At 40.8% G+C, this 19,956-nt stretch overlaps 1 protein-coding gene across 1 annotated transcript in view; it reads left to right on the top strand.

The window, feature by feature from the left end:
• abcb11b (ATP-binding cassette, sub-family B (MDR/TAP), member 11b) overlaps positions 1-11,184 on the top strand; it is a 28,597-nt gene extending 17,413 nt beyond the window's left edge. The window contains exons 13-29 of the mRNA XM_028571601.1: positions 77-187; positions 312-437; positions 872-1,075; positions 1,176-1,346; positions 1,979-2,180; positions 2,295-2,364; positions 3,048-3,165; positions 3,361-3,522; positions 3,813-3,917; positions 4,247-4,408; positions 4,635-4,838; positions 5,366-5,607; positions 5,959-6,115; positions 6,464-6,661; positions 8,730-8,936; positions 9,588-9,734; positions 10,179-11,184. Coding sequence (XP_028427402.1) covers positions 77-187; positions 312-437; positions 872-1,075; positions 1,176-1,346; positions 1,979-2,180; positions 2,295-2,364; positions 3,048-3,165; positions 3,361-3,522; positions 3,813-3,917; positions 4,247-4,408; positions 4,635-4,838; positions 5,366-5,607; positions 5,959-6,115; positions 6,464-6,661; positions 8,730-8,936; positions 9,588-9,734; positions 10,179-10,379 — 2,787 coding nt within the window. The 3' untranslated portion in view covers positions 10,380-11,184. The remainder of the gene's footprint in view (positions 1-76; positions 188-311; positions 438-871; positions 1,076-1,175; positions 1,347-1,978; positions 2,181-2,294; positions 2,365-3,047; positions 3,166-3,360; positions 3,523-3,812; positions 3,918-4,246; positions 4,409-4,634; positions 4,839-5,365; positions 5,608-5,958; positions 6,116-6,463; positions 6,662-8,729; positions 8,937-9,587; positions 9,735-10,178) is intronic.
• The last annotated feature ends 8,772 nt before the right edge of the window (positions 11,185-19,956 follow it).

Below are 19,956 nucleotides of genomic sequence, written 5' to 3' on the forward strand. Positions count from 1 at the left end.
TACAAGGTGTATTTTTTTGATAGGAAACCATTGCCTCTTGTTGACAAGTCTCATTCTGTAAATGTGCCACTGTCAGGAGCCGGAGATTGATTGTCTATCCGAGGCTGGATATAAGCTTGACAGGGTCAAAGGAGATATTGAGTTTCATAATGTGACCTTTTACTACCCCTCCAGACCTGACGTCAAGGTACCCGCGTGCTTCTACACTCGTTATCATATATAACAGAGCAAAATTTGAGTTCTGGAAACGATTTGATTCCTGGATTTTTTCAGTGTTAGTTTTGCCATGGTGTAATGTGATCTCTACTCAGATCCTGGACCAGCTCAATGTTGCAGTGAAGTCAGGGGAGACCACAGCCTTTGTTGGTCCGAGTGGAGCCGGGAAGAGTACTGCTATTCAGCTCATCCAGCGCTTCTATGACCCTAAAGAGGGCATGGTATGTTTGACAGCTGAGACGCATGTTCTCATGTGACAATCATGTAATATACTGTGATTCCTCTATCAGTGAGGCTTTTTGTCAACTCCTGAGATTGAAGATTTCCTCGACACACTGTAGCTGCCGACTCCTTCCTTTTAAGCTTAATTCTTTGTTCTAGTGCATTCAAAAATAACCACCCCCCGAGGGTGATAGAAGTACATGATAATCTGTTTCATTATTTAACCAATGGTCCTAACAGGCTCATTTTTCACTTTTACTGGAATAAGAGGTCTTTGCACACCTTATTCGCTTATTCCTTTCGACTTCTAGAGAAGGAAATAAGCTCATACAGCAAAATTAACGTTATGCACAAGACTAACAACCTTACCATTTGAAACTAGCATTGTTGCAAAATTTTAGCAAAACCAGCTCTCTGTGCCCCCCTACCTCAGGTGACCCTGGACGGTCATGACATCAGAGGGTTGAACATCCAATGGCTGCGATCGCTGATTGGCATTGTGGAGCAGGAGCCTGTGCTGTTTGCCACCACTATTGCTGAGAATTTGCGCTATGGTCGACCCAACGTCTCCATGGAAGACATCGTCAGTGCTGCGAAGGAAGCCAACGCCTACAACTTCATCATGGACCTGCCACAGGTAAAGTGGCACACAGGATTTAAAAGCGCTCATGCACAAATTAAAAGTCTTAACAACCACTACGCCTGATAACTTTCCTTGTGATTTTTAAATCGGACAGCAATTCGACACCTTGGTGGGGGAGGGTGGAGGTCAGATGAGCGGCGGTCAGAAGCAGCGTATTGCCATTGCTCGAGCACTGGTCAGGAAACCTCGTATCCTGCTGCTGGACATGGCAACCTCGGCCCTTGACAACGAGAGCGAGGCTATAGTTCAAGAAGCTTTGGATAATGTAAGTGTGACTGGTCTATTTGCTGAATTAGCTTCAGTTATCATCTCAGGTTTGGATCATTTATGGTTTCATTCCCTGATGGCAAGACGATGAAAATCCCTCTGTGAAGACAACATTTTACAGTAATTTCAGTTTCTTTCCTTTTTGTTGTAAAGGAGAGAGGAGGATTACTTCATTGTGACATAAGACATAACAAGAAAACTATCCCTCTTAGAGTTTGTTCCAAAAATATTCAAATGTCCAAATGACCTAACTCCACTGATTTAGCACTGCTGTAACATTGTCAGAGTCACAATGGACAGTTTTAAAAAAAGTATCAAGATCAATGCAAGTAAGTAGGCCTGTCTACTGTAAGAACATACCATGTGTAAAGATAGAATACATATTTTGACCGATGATACCTATAGATAAGGGAAAGCACATTATCATAAAATAAAATAAATAAATCCACTTCACAGCCAACAAAGAGTGCAAAAATATTGACACAATGTGAAATTAAACTTGGGGTCTAGAGAGAGATCTTTTTATATTTGAGGCCTCACTCCTGTTGTTTATTCTAAATCAGATAACCCTACCTGAAAAACAAAAATCTCAGAAATTATGTACAGACAGGCGTTTGATTTTTGTCACAGGTACGCAAGGGTCGCACCACCATCTCTATCGCTCACCGGCTGTCCACCATAAAGAACGCCGATGTGATTGTTGGCTTCGAGCACGGACGAGCTGTTGAAAAGGGCAAACACAATGAGCTGCTGGAGAGGAAGGGAGTCTACTTCACTCTGGTCACCCTGCAGAGCCAAGGAGACAAGGCTCTGAATGAGAAGGCTCGGCAAAGTAGGTCCAACTTTGGGGGATAATGTCTCAGAAAGATATTTATCCAAACATAGAAACTATGAGGATCTACTGACTGACTGTGATCATCACCTTTTGTTGCATCTCTCATATTAGTGGCTGACGATGAAGAAGAGCAAGAGAGGCTAAACCTATCCAGAGCAGGCAGTTACAGGGAAAGTTTGAGGTATTGCACATTCCCACTCACCCTGCACTTCATTACTTGCGCTTTTGCTTACTTGTGTATAATATCTTTTTCCATGGTCCTGACTGTGCATCTAAATAGGATTATTACAGTAGTCATTTTGTGGCTGAAATTGAGGTGTGTCACGGCAGAAACTGGCACCTTCGTTTACATAATTACCCTCTTACATTTACTTCGACATTTGCAACATTTAGCTGACACTATCATTCAGACTGGAGCAACAGCAGAAGAGGCTTGCGTTCCTCGATCACCACCATTACAAGCACCCAGTAATCAGTGCAAGAAGAACAGCAGCAATTTACTCCTGTGTCCTTTGAATATTCATATGCATGAAGTGATGGATATAGTCATGTAGTCATGAATAATCTGGTGCTCCTGTTTTATGGTGATTTATTGTATTAATCCGTGTTTTGTATTGTTTTGTCAGTATTTTCTTGTTTATTTTGCATTTAAGGTATGTATCTGTTGATGAGTTTGTGTTCGCTACTATCTTTTATGTAAGTGTTGAGTTATTGCATTTAAAAAAAAAGGGTCCATCTAGGGACGTGCATTACAAATTAGCTTAGGTTATGGTGTGTGGCATAGGTCTATGCCACATACTTGTCCTTATACAATTAAACATTAAGAAGAAGATAACAGCAGCTCTTTTGTTTTTGCTTTTGCAGAACCTCTATCCGCCAGCGGTCCCGATCTCAGCTGTCCAATCTGATGCCGGAATCTTTTGCTCCCATCGCTATAGAGCGTGGCCCCAGAGACGCTGTGTCACAGGCAGACAAACCCGAGGTGTGTGTGTGTGTGTGTGCTGGAGTGTTTGCATCCAATTTTATACGTGGGTGGTTGAGGCAGGTCAACAATAATTACTTACTGTTGTTTGAAATGTTCTTGGCATTTGTTTTTCCTATATCAATTCTTAGATAGTATACACCGTTTACAGCTTGGACTGTCTGCTAATGTGCATTTTTGTATGTGAATGCTCAGAATGCCATCCCAGAGGAGGAAATTGTGGAGCCTGCTCCAGTTGGTAGGATCCTGAAGTACAACATACCTGAGTGGCCCTACATGCTTTTTGGATCCTTTGGTGCAGCCATAAATGGAGGGGTCAACCCCGTCTACTCTCTGCTGTTCAGTCAAATCCTGGCGGTGAGGTTCATGTTGTAGTCAGAATTTCTGAAACACACAAATCAAGCTATAATTTTAGAGTGTGGCCCCCAGTTGTTGTATACAAAATGACACAGTGACAGCAATGAAAGATTCAATCTGGGGTCAGTAAAATCTGTGTAAATGAGTTGGAAAAACAATCATGTCAGCTTCCTACATATATATAGATTCTATATTTGCATCAAAAATCCACATTGGTAAATACTGTACGATGGTCCATTAACATGTTTTTATACTTGAACATATGTCTGTGTGTGTTTGTGTGTGTGCAGACATTCTCAGTAACAGATCCTGTGGCTCAGAGGAAGGAGATTGATAGTATCTGCCTGTTCTTTGTCATGGTTGGCGTGGTCTCTTTCTTCACACAGATGCTGCAGGTAGGAGTAGTAGTCTGCTTCAGCAAGACTGATTGCTTTAGTGCTTCTCTACTGCCTTCACCCCCTGTGTGTGTGTTCAAGGTTGGGGGAAAGTCACAAGACATCCCCTTTATTATGTCAAATGAATACCTTCTTTGGATGAAAAAGATTTTCCCACATCCTGCTGAGTTGCAGTTGTGTGATTGGTCCATAAGTTCTGACACCTCTGGGGAAGAAGGATGGCAAAGACACAATGTTTCCCAGATTAGTTATATATTACATTATGTTGAAGATCACTGGAATTGGAATTTTGGATTAAATAAAAACACTTCCTGTGCGTGTGTCTCCAGGGATATGCTTTCTCCAAGTCTGGAGAGCTGCTGACACGCAGGTTACGGCGGCTCGGCTTCCACGCCATGCTGGGCCAAGAAATTGGCTGGTTTGACGATCACAGGAACAGTCCCGGAGCTCTGACCACACGTCTGGCGACTGATGCCTCACAAGTTCAAGGAGTGAGTTACAGCTTCAGTGTAAAAAGATAGTCATTTTGAAAAGCAATTCAGTCCCATATTCAGGGATAAAATTATAGTATCACAGAGAATGTGACTTCACCGATTATTTTTGCTTGGTATCCGGACTTGTTAAATTCTACTCGGGTGACCTAGTTCAAATCCATGAGGAGAATCAGCACTTTGAATAGTAAAAGGATCCTTCTTTTCCACCTTTTTTCTTTCTAAGGCCACGGGCTCGCAGATCGGCATGATTGTCAACTCTCTGACCAACATCGGCGTGGCCGTCCTCATGTCCTTCTACTTCAGCTGGAAGCTAACGCTGCTCATCCTGTGCTTCCTGCCATTCATCGCTCTGTCCGGTGGCTTTCAGGCTAAGATGCTAACGGGGTTCGCCAAGCAGGACAAGGAGGCGATGGAGGTCGCAGGACGGGTCAGACAACGTTTTTTGTGCTGTACAACTTCACAAAAATCTATTTTATTCTTTGTGGACTTTATAAGCATCCAGTTTGAAAATACCACAGTATTCTGATATTGAGGCACACGTCAAAAGCATCATCTCAATAATCCTGCTAAACCTTCAGGTGGAGGGGACATCAGCCGACTTACTGACAGCAGATAAGAGACCGTTTAACAACAGTGTCTATTTTAGGCTCTAGGTTTCAGTTTTTTCTCATCACTGAAGAAAAACTCTTCAGCCCTACAGCTGAGCATTTTATTAGCTGCTCCTGTTTTTGGCAAGTTATGTACAGAGCTAACACTGTCAGGCTCAATACCAGCTGGGGCCACCCAGCTGGTATTGATATAGATATAGATATAGATATAGATATATGGGGGGATATAGATATAGATAAGAACAGATGCAAATGCTTTGCCTATATCCTATTCTACCATCTGCCTGGTTTTTACCATGCCATTTAATCTGGTATTGGAATTTTAACCCAAGTCTTTTATTTGCAGATTTCCGGCGAGGCACTGAACAACATCCGCACCATTGCAGGCCTGGGGAAAGAGAAGATTTTTGTGGACATGTACGAGGCCCAGCTAGACGGTCCATACCAAGCGGCGCTGAAAAAAGCAAAAGTGTACGGAGCCTGCTATGGTTTCGCCCAGTGTGTCATCTTCTTGACCAACTCCGCCTCCTACAGGTTTGGAGGTTACTTGGTGCAGCAGGAGGGGCTCCATTTCAGCTTGGTGTTCAGGTAAGAGGAGAAGACTATCAAATCTGGTGCCACTCTGTGTGTTACTTATGTTTACCTCCACAATTAATTGCAGGCTACACTGCTTTCTATCAGTCTTGTTTCATATCTTTTTTTAACATGGCAGACCCTGTCACTACCAATGAAAACTACTGTGTAGACAGTTAATTACAAAATGTAAACACATATTGCTAAAAAGAAAAGCAAAAAACTGATGGTGATTTCACGAATGAATCAAGAATTATAACTTTAAAATAAAAAAAATCTATTGTTCCAAGGAGAAAGGACCCAACCCAGTGGATGTGTGATACAAAGATTGATTGCTCAGTTACATTACATTGGTTTCTCTGGCAGGGTCATCTCAGCCATCGTCACCAGTGGCACCGCCCTTGGCAAAGCCTCCTCTTACACACCAGACTACGCCAAGGCCAAGATTTCAGCTGCACGTTTCTTCCAGCTGCTGGATCGTGTTCCTCAGATCAGCGTCTACAGCGATACAGGAGATAAATGGGTATGAGGTTGTATTCTGCCACATTGCATGCTGAGTGTATAAAAAATGAAGGCTGCTTGCTCCTTCCAGGATAGATTCAAAGAAAATAATCCAGATGAAAAGTCTAATTTATTATTCCTTTATTGCATTGCTTATTCATTTTACAGAAAAATAAGAATTACCTGAAAATACAAGTACCCACAGAGCCCTTTGAAATGTGAAAAAAACACCTCATAAGAAATTTGAATGAAATTAAAGTCTTTGCTACCTGCGTATTTGGAGAATTTCCTTTTGTAAACTGGAGGTGGCACCCTGACACACCAAGACACCTACACTAACGTTTGTTCCCTCCCTCCGTTGTGTTTTCAGGATAACTTCCAAGGGAACATTGAGTTCATTGACTGTAAGTTCACCTACCCCACCAGGCCAGACATCCAGGTCCTGAATGGGCTGAATGTGTCGGTGAAGCCCGGCCAGACGCTGGCCTTTGTGGGCAGCAGCGGCTGCGGGAAGAGCACCAGCGTTCAGCTACTGGAGAGGTTTTATGATCCTGACCACGGCAGAGTGGTGAGGATAACTAACAAACAAAACAAACATAATACTGCAGATGTACACTGAATGTAAAGTGTTATGAATAGTGTCATAGTAGATTTGGAAATAATACAATTTTAAGTACTTTTTCTTTCCATTTTATACTACTTAATACTCTCACTTTTTACTCCACCACATTTTTTCGACAGCTTAATTAAAATAACTAGTTATTTTTCAAATATAACAACCCAATGGTAATTAAAATAAGTTCTACCTGTGTCCACATACAACAGTAAAATACTACTTACATACATATATCCTATTATACAGTATATACATATATAGTACATTTTTCAAATTTAATATTTACACTTAAAGGGGCACTCCACCGATTTTACACAAGGTTCAGTTTACTCATCCTGAGTACTATTAAGCTGTTTTCATAGTTGTACACTGTGTTCTGCGATTCTGATGGGAACTTTCTGTACGCTATTTGCAGAGCAACAAACAGCTGACAGACAAAGTTGGCAGCTACTATGGTGAACATACTAGTGGAGCATTCAACAGCTAAACAGACATATTTTTCTAAGAAGTTGGTGGAGACCAAAAACAGAGCTAAAAGGAAGAATGAATATTAGACCTCTCGTCTGCCAGGTGAACACTAGTCTCGCTTTGCCAGACCTTCCTCCAAAGTGCGCTAAAGGAGGGTCTGGCTACTCCACATAGCATTCGGGGATGGGAGGAAAACGTGCTCTGGTTTAATGACATGTCTTCACGGGCGGTGCTACTCCCCACAGATCCGCTGCAAAATAGTTGTGCAAGAGAAAAGTCAGATTGGACAGATAGTCTAGCTAGCTGTCTGGATTTACCATGCAGAGATCTGAGGAGCAGTCAACCATAGTCCTCATAAATCCACCGAATTAAAAATTCCAACACAAAGAAAGCGGAAGGAAACAGAAAATACATGCATCCGGCGGAATTTCCTGCAGCACCAGAGCAATCCCGGAAGTGGAACGCAAAGGATATAGACTAGGTGAACACAAACACGACTCCAAAATAAATGCTGATTTGACATAGTGGCTGGAATTACAACTTCCGTGTCCGTCACATGATGCCATTGGGTCCAAAAAGAGTTTTCCCTATAGATTTACATGGGGAAAGAGACGTCTGTAAATCAGTGGATACATTTTTAAATTGTCACAACCCCCGCAAAATGACTCGTATAAGTATCAAAATGTTATCCTTTTGGTCTGAAAGCACTTGGAAAGTCTAGACGAGCCGAACGATTAAATAATTGAATCTCCATTCAAGTTAGTTGGAGCGCTAAACCGGAAGTAGCCTGCAGGCCGGCGGAGGTCTCTAGTGCTCCTGCTCTATGGGCCCAACAGTGGGGAAGCAGTGCTGATCATCCAAGTATTTTTACACGGAGAAGCTGAACTTTTTTGGCTTCAAATAGGCAACGGTTTGCGGTGAACCTGCACAGGAAGAAATTAGTGAATACTTTGCATATTTCAACAAGGATACGTACAAATGAGAGGTCTGAAACATTATATTGTTACAGCATGTGCTTACCTTTATCAAAATGTCAGATATCTCATTGTGAAATGAATCAGACATATGCATTGTCTGCTTTCAACCTACTGTCTCATGAGGCTCAGCTGAGTGTCACCGTATAAAGTAAAATTTGTCAAAGTCAAAGAATAATTGCTGGACATTCAGTGATTGAATTATTTCTGACACTCGTATCACTTCAATTCATGCATCAATCAGACATTTATGCTGACTTTGTGCTTTATATATATATATATATATATATATATATATATATATATATATATAAAAAGGGGCACTCCACACAGATTGTCTGTGTGCCAGTAAGAGATTCCTGCCAAGATTTAAATGGCCATAATTGAGTTGAAAGTGGTTTGAAACACATAGTCCCGATTCTCTGTTTAACATTTTAAAAAGGACAATATCACCTCTGCAAAGTTAGGAGAGAAATCACAGTAGAGATGGTGTAATGATAGCTCATTAATTATCATATTTCCTGTCTTTGCTTATTATATTGCTTTCTCCTAATGGTAAAATCAATTGCTTCCTGCAGCTGATTGATGGCCATGACTCGACTCGTGTCAGCGTGCCCTTCCTGCGTTCCAAGATTGGCATCGTGTCCCAGGAGCCCATCTTGTTTGACTGCAGCATCGAGGAGAACATCAAGTACGGCGACAACTCGCGGGAAATCAGCATGAATGAGGTCATCTCTGCGGCTAAGAAAGCCCAGCTTCACGACTTTGTTATGTCACTTCCTGAGGTACTGTGGACGTTTTGTGTGAAATGTTCGTGACGAGTGTGGTGAGGACTCAAAAGCATAGACAGAGCAGGTTTTTATATATATATATATATATATATATATATATATATATATATATATATATATATATATATATATATATATATATATATACACTTACAAACAAATCTAATGGATCTGTGTTTATGTAAAAAACAAACAAAAAAATGCCAGAGGATATACTCCCAAGTGTGTGTATGTATGTATGTATGTATGTACGTACATATACATATATATATACATACACTTGTCACGAACATTTAACATATGTTTGTAAGTTAGGTCAGACATGCCCTTTATTTTTGGGAGTTTCTCTTTATTTGGTAAGGAGCTACATTAGCCTTAGGATGTTTTGTGCATACAGTCCCAGGTGAAAGGCGTTGAGGTTATGGAAAGTTCCATTAATAAAGGGCTTAGGGGAAGTGAGAGAGGTCTGAAGCTGAGACACAGAATGTGTCCTCATGATGCTTTGCTCATTATTTTTACAAAGTACACTGAATCCTGGTAAAAAGTTATTATCGCCCATCGAAGGATTTGTTAGCTTCAAGACAAATACGATGTGAATGTCCAAATAGGGATATGACTCACCATAATATTACACCCTGCCTTCAGAAATACGACACGAACGTCGGGGCCCAGGGTTCTCAGTTGTCTCGCGGTCAGAAGCAACGCATCGCCATCGCCAGAGCGATCATACGTGACCCCAAGATCCTGCTCCTGGACGAGGCCACCTCTGCCCTGGACACCGAGAGCGAGAAGGTAGGCTTCATTAAACTTTAAACAGCAGCGTCATCGTGTGTTGAATGCACACACTTCATATTACAGTACAGTGCGGCTGCTTGATATTCTTTGGGCACAGAGAGCAAGGAGGGCAGGCACTTAATTATTATTATCATTTACATCATTATCATTCATCATCTCTATTATTACCACCAGCAGCTCACAGTTCATATAGCCCTCCAGTAGAGCCTCTTTAAGATGTAAGCTTTTCCAGCTCCAATAGCTGAACCACGCTGAGGAGCAAAAAGGCCTCTGCAGCATACTGATACACTGGCACATTCTAATGATAGTAATCAACACATGATTGTGAAATTGCTATAATTGTGAGGCTTGTGTGTCTGCTGTGCGGGAGAACGGATGATGGCTCCTTGCTGTGTGTGTAAGTCTGTGAACACTGCTTAATATATTTGGTTGCCATGACAGACCGTGCAAGAGGCTCTGGACAAAGCCAGAGAAGGCCGGACGTGCATCGTTATCGCCCATCGCCTGTCTACCATTCAGAACTCGGACATTATCGCCGTCATGTCCAGGGGCTTTGTGATCGAGAAAGGGCCGCACGACCAGCTCATGGCCCTGAAGGGAGCTTACTACAAGCTGGTTACCACGGGAGCACCAATCAGCTAACTGCTCAGGGAAACAGTAGCCGATTAGCAAGGCAGCCAAGAGAAACAAATGTAAGGAGCAGTGTTAATGCCGTAAATAGAAGACCAGGACTGGAAGTATGCTAAAGAATGTAAAGAAAGATACACCTGTTCATTCTTTCAGTATTTATTTTTGGGTTTGGATCCTGTTATAAAGAGAGCGGTTTTGTGAGTCACATACCCAATTCTGGGGTATTTTATAAGCAGGATATATTTGCCGACGTTGGGCAAAAACTCCATAATAAATTCCTAGCATATTGTAAATCAAGTGGTCTGAGAGAAAACTAGACTTTTGCACCTCCTCTTGGCTCAGTTTTCAGGCTTTAGAAAATCTAGCCCGTGACGAGAGACTTTGGTTAATGACAGGTCATTTCAAAGAGAGACAGAGAGCGTTCCTATTTGAAGTGGATCCCACAGTTCAAGGTCTTCTGCACCAAACCAGTCCTTTGGTTAGTGGTAATGGGCCTATGAGCTGCTTTACGACCAACAACAAATCTAAAGACATGAAGAAGTTGAATTTCACGCAATGCTGGATTCAACTAAATATTATTTATGTTATTCATGTCCAAAGAAATTCAAAACAATATGTTACGTGTCTTATGTACAGTAGAGTATGTGCCTCTGGGTAATTCAATGTAATTGCTTTATCAGATGTATTCCTTCTCCAAGCTCCTGAATGTGTGTTTTTCTTTTTCACTGTCATCTGATTGTAACTTTAATGATGTATGGTCCTATGTTTTATGCTTTATGTGGGAATTGAATAAAACAATGAAAGTGTCTTAGCTTGACTGAGCCATGTATAGTATTTGTGGAAAGGAAAAATGATCTCATTACTCAAGCATGTTCCAGTAAACTCTGATAAACTGGCTTGCAGTTTTAACAAGCACCTGGGCACTGTTGGCAGCTACTAAAGATACGCCACCAAGTGGGCACTCGACTACTTACAATTACTGCAGGTATGGGTATTGGGACATATCCAATGTTTGAAATCCAAAATGGTAGTCCAACGAGATCTGTGTATTTCACCTGCCTTTTAGTAAAGTTGATGAAAACCAGTTTCATTTAACAGTTTTGAAACATTTAATAATGTGGAGAAATGATCCCTAATAATATACATGAAAGTTAGATCAGGTAACATCAGTAATGTTTACAACCTACCCGTTTTCAATTCAATTCAATTTTATTTATAGTATCAAATCATAACAAAAGTTATCTCGAGACACTTTACAGATAGAGTAGGTCTAGACCACACTCTATAAATTCCAAAACCCCAACAATTACAGTAATTCCCTCAAGAGCAAGCATTAGCAGTGGCTATTGCGACAGTGGCAAGAAAAAACTCCCTTTTAGGAAGAAACCTCGGCAGACCCAGACTCTTAGTAGGCGGTGTCTGACAGGGCCGGTTGGGGGCGTGATGAACAGTGGTGATAACAGTCACATTAGAAGTTACAGTGACTTCGAAGGTTATCGTGGAAGTTCACGTCATAGCAGGGCACATCGTGTCATACTGAGTAGTGCAGTCTCCTATACCGGATCCTGACTACTCTGTGCATAGGAACATCACAGCAGGGCGTTGCGGGATGTAACGTGGCGCTGCAGAGCACGGGTGGATGCTGCGGATGCAGCAGGACGCAGCAGGATGCGGCCGGGAAATGCAGAGAATCGCAGAGCATAGCTCTGCGAAGAAGAAACAATAAGAACTCCGGGAGTAAACTCCCCAGAGCTAGATTAGTAACAAGCATTTCTGGGACAGGATGCATACAAAAGTAACAAGTAGAGATGAGAGAGCAGCTCAGTGTGTCTTAGGAAGGAACAGCCTCCCCGGCAGTCTAGAATTGTAATAGCATAACTTAAGAGAGGCAGGTTAAAGAGAGGTGCCTGGTCGGGCTAGAACTCTCCCCAACCGGATCGGGCTGTACTGGCCTGCCTCCCTCTACTCTCGCTAGATTATTAATTATACAGCATATAAAACTGATGACTACGAGGAGAAGCAGGTGGGCCGGGTTAGGTGGACGCTTCAACTCCTCGTTCCCTAACTATAAGCTTTATCAAAGAGAAGAGTTTTCAGTTTACTCTTAAATGTGGTGACGGTGTCTGCTCCTCGAACCCAGACTGGGAGCTGGTTCCACAATACTGGAGCCTGATAGCTGAAGGCCCTGGCCCCCAGTCTACTTCCAGAGACTCTAGGAACCATAAGTAGCCAGGCATTCTGGGAGCGCAGTGCTCTAGTGGGACAATAAGGTACTATGAGCTCTTCTAAGTATGATGGTGCTTGACCATTTAGAGCTTTGTAAGTCAGGAGGAGGATTTTAAATTCGATCGTATATTTCACTGGAAGCCAATGCAGAGAAGCTAATACAGGAGAAATATGATCTCTTCTCTTAGTTCTCGTCAGAACATGTGCTGCAGCATTCTGGATCAGTTGGAGAGTCTTAATGGACTTATTTGGGCAACCTGATAATAAGGAATTGCAGTAATCTAGTCTAGAAGTAACGAATGCATGGACTAGTTTTTCAGCATCGTTTTGAGACAGGATATTCCTAATTTTGGCAATGTTACGAAGATGGAAAAAGGCTATTCTTGAGGTTTGTTTTAAGTGGGCGTTGAAGGATATATCCTGATCAAAAATAACTCCTAGATTTCTGACAGCAGTGCTGGAGGCCAGGGTAATACCATCCAGAGTAACTATATCTTTCGAAAACGAAGTTCGGCGGTGCGTTGGTCCTATCACAATAACTTCAGTTTTGTCTGAGTTTAACATCAGGAAATTGTGGGTCATCCAGGATTTTATATCCTCAATACACATTTGAAGTCTTGCTAACTGACCACTTTCATCTGGCTTAATTGACAGATATAATTGGGTATCGTCTGCGTAACAGTGATAGTTAATTGAGTGTTTCCTAATAATATTACCTAGAGGAAGCATATATAAGGAAAATAGAATTGGTCCAAGCACTGAGCCTTGAGGAACGCCATGGCTAACTTTAGCGTGCTTGGAGGGTTTATCATTAACATTAACAAATTGGGATCGTTCAGAGAAATAGGACTTAAACCAGCTTAGTGCGATTCCTTTAATGCCAACTAAGTGTTCCAGTCTCTGTAACAGGATGGTATGGTCAATAGTGTCAAATGCAGCACTAAGATCTAGTAGAACAAGAATGGAGACAAATCCTTTGTCTGCAGCAGTTAGAAGGTCGTTAGTAATTTTCACCAGTGCCGTCTCTGTGCTATGATTCTTTCTAAATCCTGATTGCAAATCATCAAATAGACTGTTGCTATGTAGAAAATCACATAACTGATTAGCAACCACCTTCTCAAGGATCTTGGATAGAAAGGGAAGGTTAGATATAGGTCTATAGTTTGCTAAGACCTCAGGATCTAGGGTGGGTTTTTTCAGAAGAGGTTTTATCACAGCAATTTTAAATGACTGCGGTACATAACCTGTTAGTAAGGACATATTGATCATATCTAGTAATGAAGTGTTTACCACGGGTAACGCTTCTATGAGAAGCCTCGTTGGGATGGTGTCTAAGAGACAGGTAGATGGCTTAGCTGAGGATATCTTTAACATTAATTGTTGAAGGTTTATAGGATAAAAGCAGTCCAAGTATATGTCGGGAGTCGTTGTTCTTTCTAGCGGTCCTGCATTTAAAGATGAACTGTTAGAGGTTAAGGGCAAAAGATGATGAATTTTATCTCTAATTGTTATAATTTTATCATTAAAGAAGCTCATGAAGTCATCACTACTCAGAGCTAGAGGAATAGATGGCTCAGTAGAGCTGTAACTATCTGTCAGCCTGGCTACAGTGCTGAAAAGAAACCTTGGGTTGTTCTTGTTTTCTTTTATTAATGATGAGTAATAGTCTGATCTGGCCTTTCTTAGGGCCTTCCTATAGGTTTTCAGACTGTCTTGCCATTCCAAACGGGATTCCTCCACTTTGGTGGAGCGCCACTTACTTTCGATGTTTCGTGAGATTTGTTTTAATTTGCGAGTTTGGGAGTTATACCAAGGAGCTAATTTCCTTTGCTTTATCGTCTTCTTTGTGAGAGGAGCGACAGAGTCTAAGATCGTCCGTAGGAAAGTTGTAGCACCGTCTACAAATGTATCAATTTGAGAGGGACTGAGGTTAACATAGAGGTCCTCTGTTATGTTAAGGCACGACATAGACTGGAATGCTGTAGGAATAGTTTCCTTAAATTTAGCTATAGCACTGTCAGATAGGCATCTAGTGTAGAAGCTGCTATCTGGTTTAGTATGGTCAGGTAACAAGAATTCAAAAGTAATTAAAAAATGATCTGATAATACCAGATTCTGCGGAAATATTATTAAATCCTCAATTTCAATACCATATGCCAGCACAAGGTCGAGGGTGTGGTTAAAACAGTGCGTCGTCTTGTGCACACTCTGACTGAAACCGATTGAATCCAGTAATGAGTTGAAAGCAGTAGTAAGGCTATTGCTGTCAACGTCCACATGGATATTAAAATCACCTACAATAAGTACTTTGTCTGATTTAAGGATTACACATGATAAAAACTCTGAGAATTCAGATAAAAATTCTGAATACGGACCTGGAGCTCGGTAGACAACAACAAATATAATTGGCTGTACTGATTTCCGTGTTGGATGTTGAAGATTAAGAACAAGGCTTTCGAAAGAGTTATAATTTAGTTTGGGTTTAGGGTTAATTAACAGGCTTGAATCAAATATGGCTGCAACTCCCCCTCCTCGGCCTGAGCCTCTAGGAATTTGAGTATTAATATGACTGGGAGGGGTGGCGTCATTTAGACTAACATATTCTTCATGGCCCAGCCAGGTTTCAGTAAGACAGAATAGATCAATTTGATTATCAGATATCAATTCATTTACGAGTACTGCTTTAGAAGACAAAGATCTGATATTTAGTAATCCACATCTAATTTTCCTATCCTTTTCTATCATTGCAGTGGTAGTTTTAATTCCAATTAGGTTGTTAAGTATTGCCCCTCTATTCGCCACTTTGTGTGGTCTGTTGTTGATAATAACTGGAATAGTACTAGTTCTACACGTTACTGGAATAATACTAGTACTACATGTTATCCTACAGGAAACATTTTCAGATTCATCCACTTGTATAGTGCTATCAGGATCAATACCTGGGGGACATGAATCTGTGATATTTTCAACATAATGTCAATACTTGCCTTCTGTCAGTGTGGTCGTTACGTTTGTGGATGTAAGTCAACTATGTCCCTTAATTAAATATAATCCTGTTCACTTGTGCTTACACTTGCACAGGTGTGCAGGGCTAACTAGTGGTGCGTTCAAGGACACTTTGAACAAAGTCAGAAGGCAGACAGATGGAATCTGGTTCTTTTCTGCATTACAAAATGTTGTATTTCACCAGCAACTAAACAAATCTGAATGGCTGAGCGTCCATAAATATCCAATGGAGCCTTGAAGTTGACAAAATGCAGTAAGAAGTTATCTGACAACTCAAAAATATAACCACATTCATCAGTAAATATTACTACTAGCTAAATAATTAAAATGGTATGTAAAAGAAAAATAAAGCTTTATTCTTAACATCCAATCAGTCAGTAAGAAAAAAGAAAAAACTTTTACCCTTCAGCTCCAACACATTCATAACTTTAATTTACTCCTATTTTTTACTGTATTCAGTCCATTTGGGGGCTCTACACCACTAAATAAGAGAAAATGGCTCCTGCTTTCAACTGCATTATCACATGATGAAGGTAGAACTTTGACGGAAAAAAACAAGGGCAAGGGAACGAAAATGGATTAGCGAGTTTCAGTCTCAGCACCCAGCAGAAATGAATACAAATCACTGGAAGGAACTGTAGCAAATCCACCTAAAAATGAAGGGTATGCATCGAAAACCCCCTTGTAAGTCCATGTGATTTGTATTTAATAGGCTAATACATGCAAAGTCCCTGGTATGGCCATTTAATTCTAAACCAGAAATTTATTTTTTCTACCTGTCAGTCAGTTGTTAAACTGACAAGATGACATGCTTGTAATAAACACAGGAGAGCGCTGTCAGTGTTACTTGGTACCGTAGCAAAGCACAACCGCATTAGAACCGGCTAGTCTGAACTGCCTTCCACTGAGACACATGTTGGGATAATGCACGCCAGGGCTTCCTGCTATGTGAAGATAATGCTGGATGGCAGCATTTCAGGGCTTAGCCGCTTATAGCCGAGAGCTGCTGTAGGCCTCTCCCTCTACTTTTTCACTTACATAAACCAAACCATGAATAAGCAGTTTGATAGCATAACACAGCTACTTAAGAACTCCATGACTGAATGAATTCTTGACTCGGACAGGAATATTAAATCTGACGCAGCCGCTTGATTCTCTATTCCATGTTAACTGGTGTTGATGCTGCTGCCGCTTGTGACAGCTGTACCGTCAGAGTGCAGATGTCAGAGACACTCCATCAGTTACTGGTAATATGTGATCACACCACACTGACCTCTGGGAAATTGAGTCTTTAATCACAACATCTCTAGACCCAGACTCCTGGTAAATTAGCATTCCTTAGATGCAATCTAATCTTGCAGCTTCCCATGCCAATTCATTCAATGAGAGGACACTGTTTGACTTTGTGCCATGTAGTGTCAATGCAATTCTGAGTGATGAAGACAGGTGCTGGAGGCTGAGGGATGTGTCTCTGTTGGGTGTGAGAGTGATAAGCAAGCTCAGCTCAGTGGGTTTTGTATGATCTCAGTCCACAAACAAGCCCAACACAGGCAAACCGAATATTATGACTTCTTCTTTTCGGATTCCAAATGTTGCTGGGCGTTAATTGTAACTGAGATTTTCTGTTCAGGTTACTTTATTTGCACCCGTAGGTAGAAACGTAGAAACTTATTTTCAATTGCTCTGTATGTCTGGCACATATTGCAGAACTGACAATAAAGTTGACTTGACTTGACTTTGTGGGTAGATTAGTTGATACAAATACAAATACTCAAGGTTCCACCAATCAGGACGACCATAAGAAAGAGAGAGAGAGAGAGAGAGAGAGAGAGAGAGAGAGAGAGAGAGAGAGAGAGAGAGAGAGACAGAGAGAGAAGGATAAATAAGTGAAATAAAAGATAAAAGCAGGTTTAAAACTAAATAAAAAATGCTTTTATCATATCTGTGCAAATATCGCTACTGACTGTTCAGCTTAGTGATAGCAGCAGGAACAAAGCTATTTTTGTACCGCTTTGTTGCTTTTAAAAACAAAAACCCTATTTGTTGCAGGTGCTATCACATGGATTATTGTGTGCGCCTCTCATAATTACATCTCCCCTTAATTTCCCATGAGGATCATTTGTTTTACTGTCTTTACTGGCCAGCTGGGCTCTATAGCATTTAAAGCGCTGACTGTCAAGAAGCCATTAGAGCTCACAGAGGGGATGGCCAGTAAATTGGTTGCAGGAGCAGTAAATAAAATGGAGGAGACCTTTGTTTTTTTGCCTTGTCAATAGCTGGCCTGAAGGCAGTGGTGTCTTGAGTCAGAATTTAAATGTGGTAGAGAAGAGAAGAAATTAACATGAAACCTGGCTTCAGACTGCAGAGAGCATAACTAGAAAGTTCCATGTTTGATCTAAGGTAGCAGCTGGAGGTTATATTCCTACTATGAGTGACTGAAAGTGTGAGTTGCTTTTTGAGTCTTCACTCAGAATCTCAATCATACTAAAAGGCTGCTTTGTTCAGCAGGCTTGTTGGAAGTGTCCTCTTAACTCAGAATATTATTCAGTTCTGAAAACACATGCTTGACCTTTAACAAACAGTGTGGTGATGGCAAATACTACCAGAAGGTTACATAGCTGCATAATCGAATAGAATTTTTTTGGTCCCACATTTGTTTTCTTTCATGAATTTGATATGATTTAATTTGTGTCTGGTCTTGAGATTGATTCTTCTAGCTTTAACACAGGAAGGCAGAGCCCATATTAAAAGCTGCTGAAGTTTCATGTCTTTTCTTCTGTCAGGCTCCAACACGGTCAGTCCCATAAAACTGAAATTACAGTGGTCATTGTAAAATAAATCCATATTTGAAGATGTATCATTAACCCAAAAGGAGAAGTGAAAAGGATCGACAATATAACATGGGCCTAATTTCATCATAACTGATGACAGTCATTACCATTGAAGATTTTCATTATCATAATCATTATTACAGCACCAATAACAGAGTGACTGTGACCACATGGAGGGCAAGGGCCGGAATAAGAAGACTATCCTGTAATAAGTTATTCATTAATAAAATCTGACTGAACATAGAATATAGAGGTTTCCCATGATGTGTGTGCAGCATGGCGGTAGTAAACAAATTGCCATCAGTATTCAGAAATGGACAGACTCACTTAAATATTTTATCCTTGCATTTATAAAACTATTTTTACTTCATGCCACATGGTAATAAACATCTGTCAGACCTCTATATCTAGCTAACATGACACATAGAATTCTAGTGAGAAATGGCAGCTATGAGTAGTAATAATCCGGACTACACAAAGTTAGCTCTTGCAGATAATTCATGGGGTCCAGACCATCAATGGGCTGCAGAAGCCACCTCATGCCAGTAATGTTAGCATACAAAGAAATGTTATCATATCTTAAAAATCCTGCTGTTTAAAGCGGCACCAGAGCACAGAAGCCCTCATATTCTGGATGTTAGCAGCATTAGCATAAACTTCCTGCAGTTATCCATCGACAAATAATAGACACTAGAACATTTGCATGATCAAAATGTCCACCTCGGTTGATTCTCAAATGCGTATTCATCTGGAACCTCTCAGTTTGTGTTCGATTTCCAATAGTTATCAACGGGCGCACACCAAAATGCCTCTGGACGCAATTAAATACACTTACAACCAATCAGAGCAAAGAAACAACGTAGCTCTGAGCAACACATGGGGCGGTGCTTGGTCCGTTATGAAGCAGGAAAAAAAAATGGCTGCCTGGTCACAAACCTCCTCAAATTACAACTGAACAGTACACTAAAATGTGTTTCTGAAAACATCTGAGGCTAGAAAAAGGCAATAAAGTACAGTACATAATCTTGATTCACATTTAGTAGCCTAATAAAGAGTTAACTAACCTAATAACAAAGTGTGTGTGTGTGTGCCATCACAAACTATGACTGTTTAGTTGTGCTATCATCAATCATTATATAGTAAATATAAGTCAAAGTGTGTCGCTGATGTAACTGGTTAGGACTCAAAGTGCCGATGAGGTCTTAAAATGTATGGAAAGGGTCTTAAAAGAAGGCTTTAAATGGACATTAGATTTAACCTTTAGGATTCCTGCATATAGCCTACCCTGCATTCATATTTTGTATTCCAAGATAAGACCTTAAAATCACTTTGCACCTCCAAGGGGACCTTTCAGATGTACTGCATTGTGATAGACCATGTTGTATTCTGCAGATGGCACACAACGTTGGAACATATGAATGACTGACATTACGCCTCTATTACAAACAGAACTCAATTCCCTCTTTATCTTGACTGTTACGTTTTTGTAACGGTGAATATTTATTATGATATTTTATAAAAGCAAG

This window comes from Perca flavescens, chromosome 24, assembly GCF_004354835.1.
Source record: "Perca flavescens isolate YP-PL-M2 chromosome 24, PFLA_1.0, whole genome shotgun sequence".
NCBI lineage: Eukaryota > Metazoa > Chordata > Actinopteri > Perciformes > Percidae > Perca > Perca flavescens.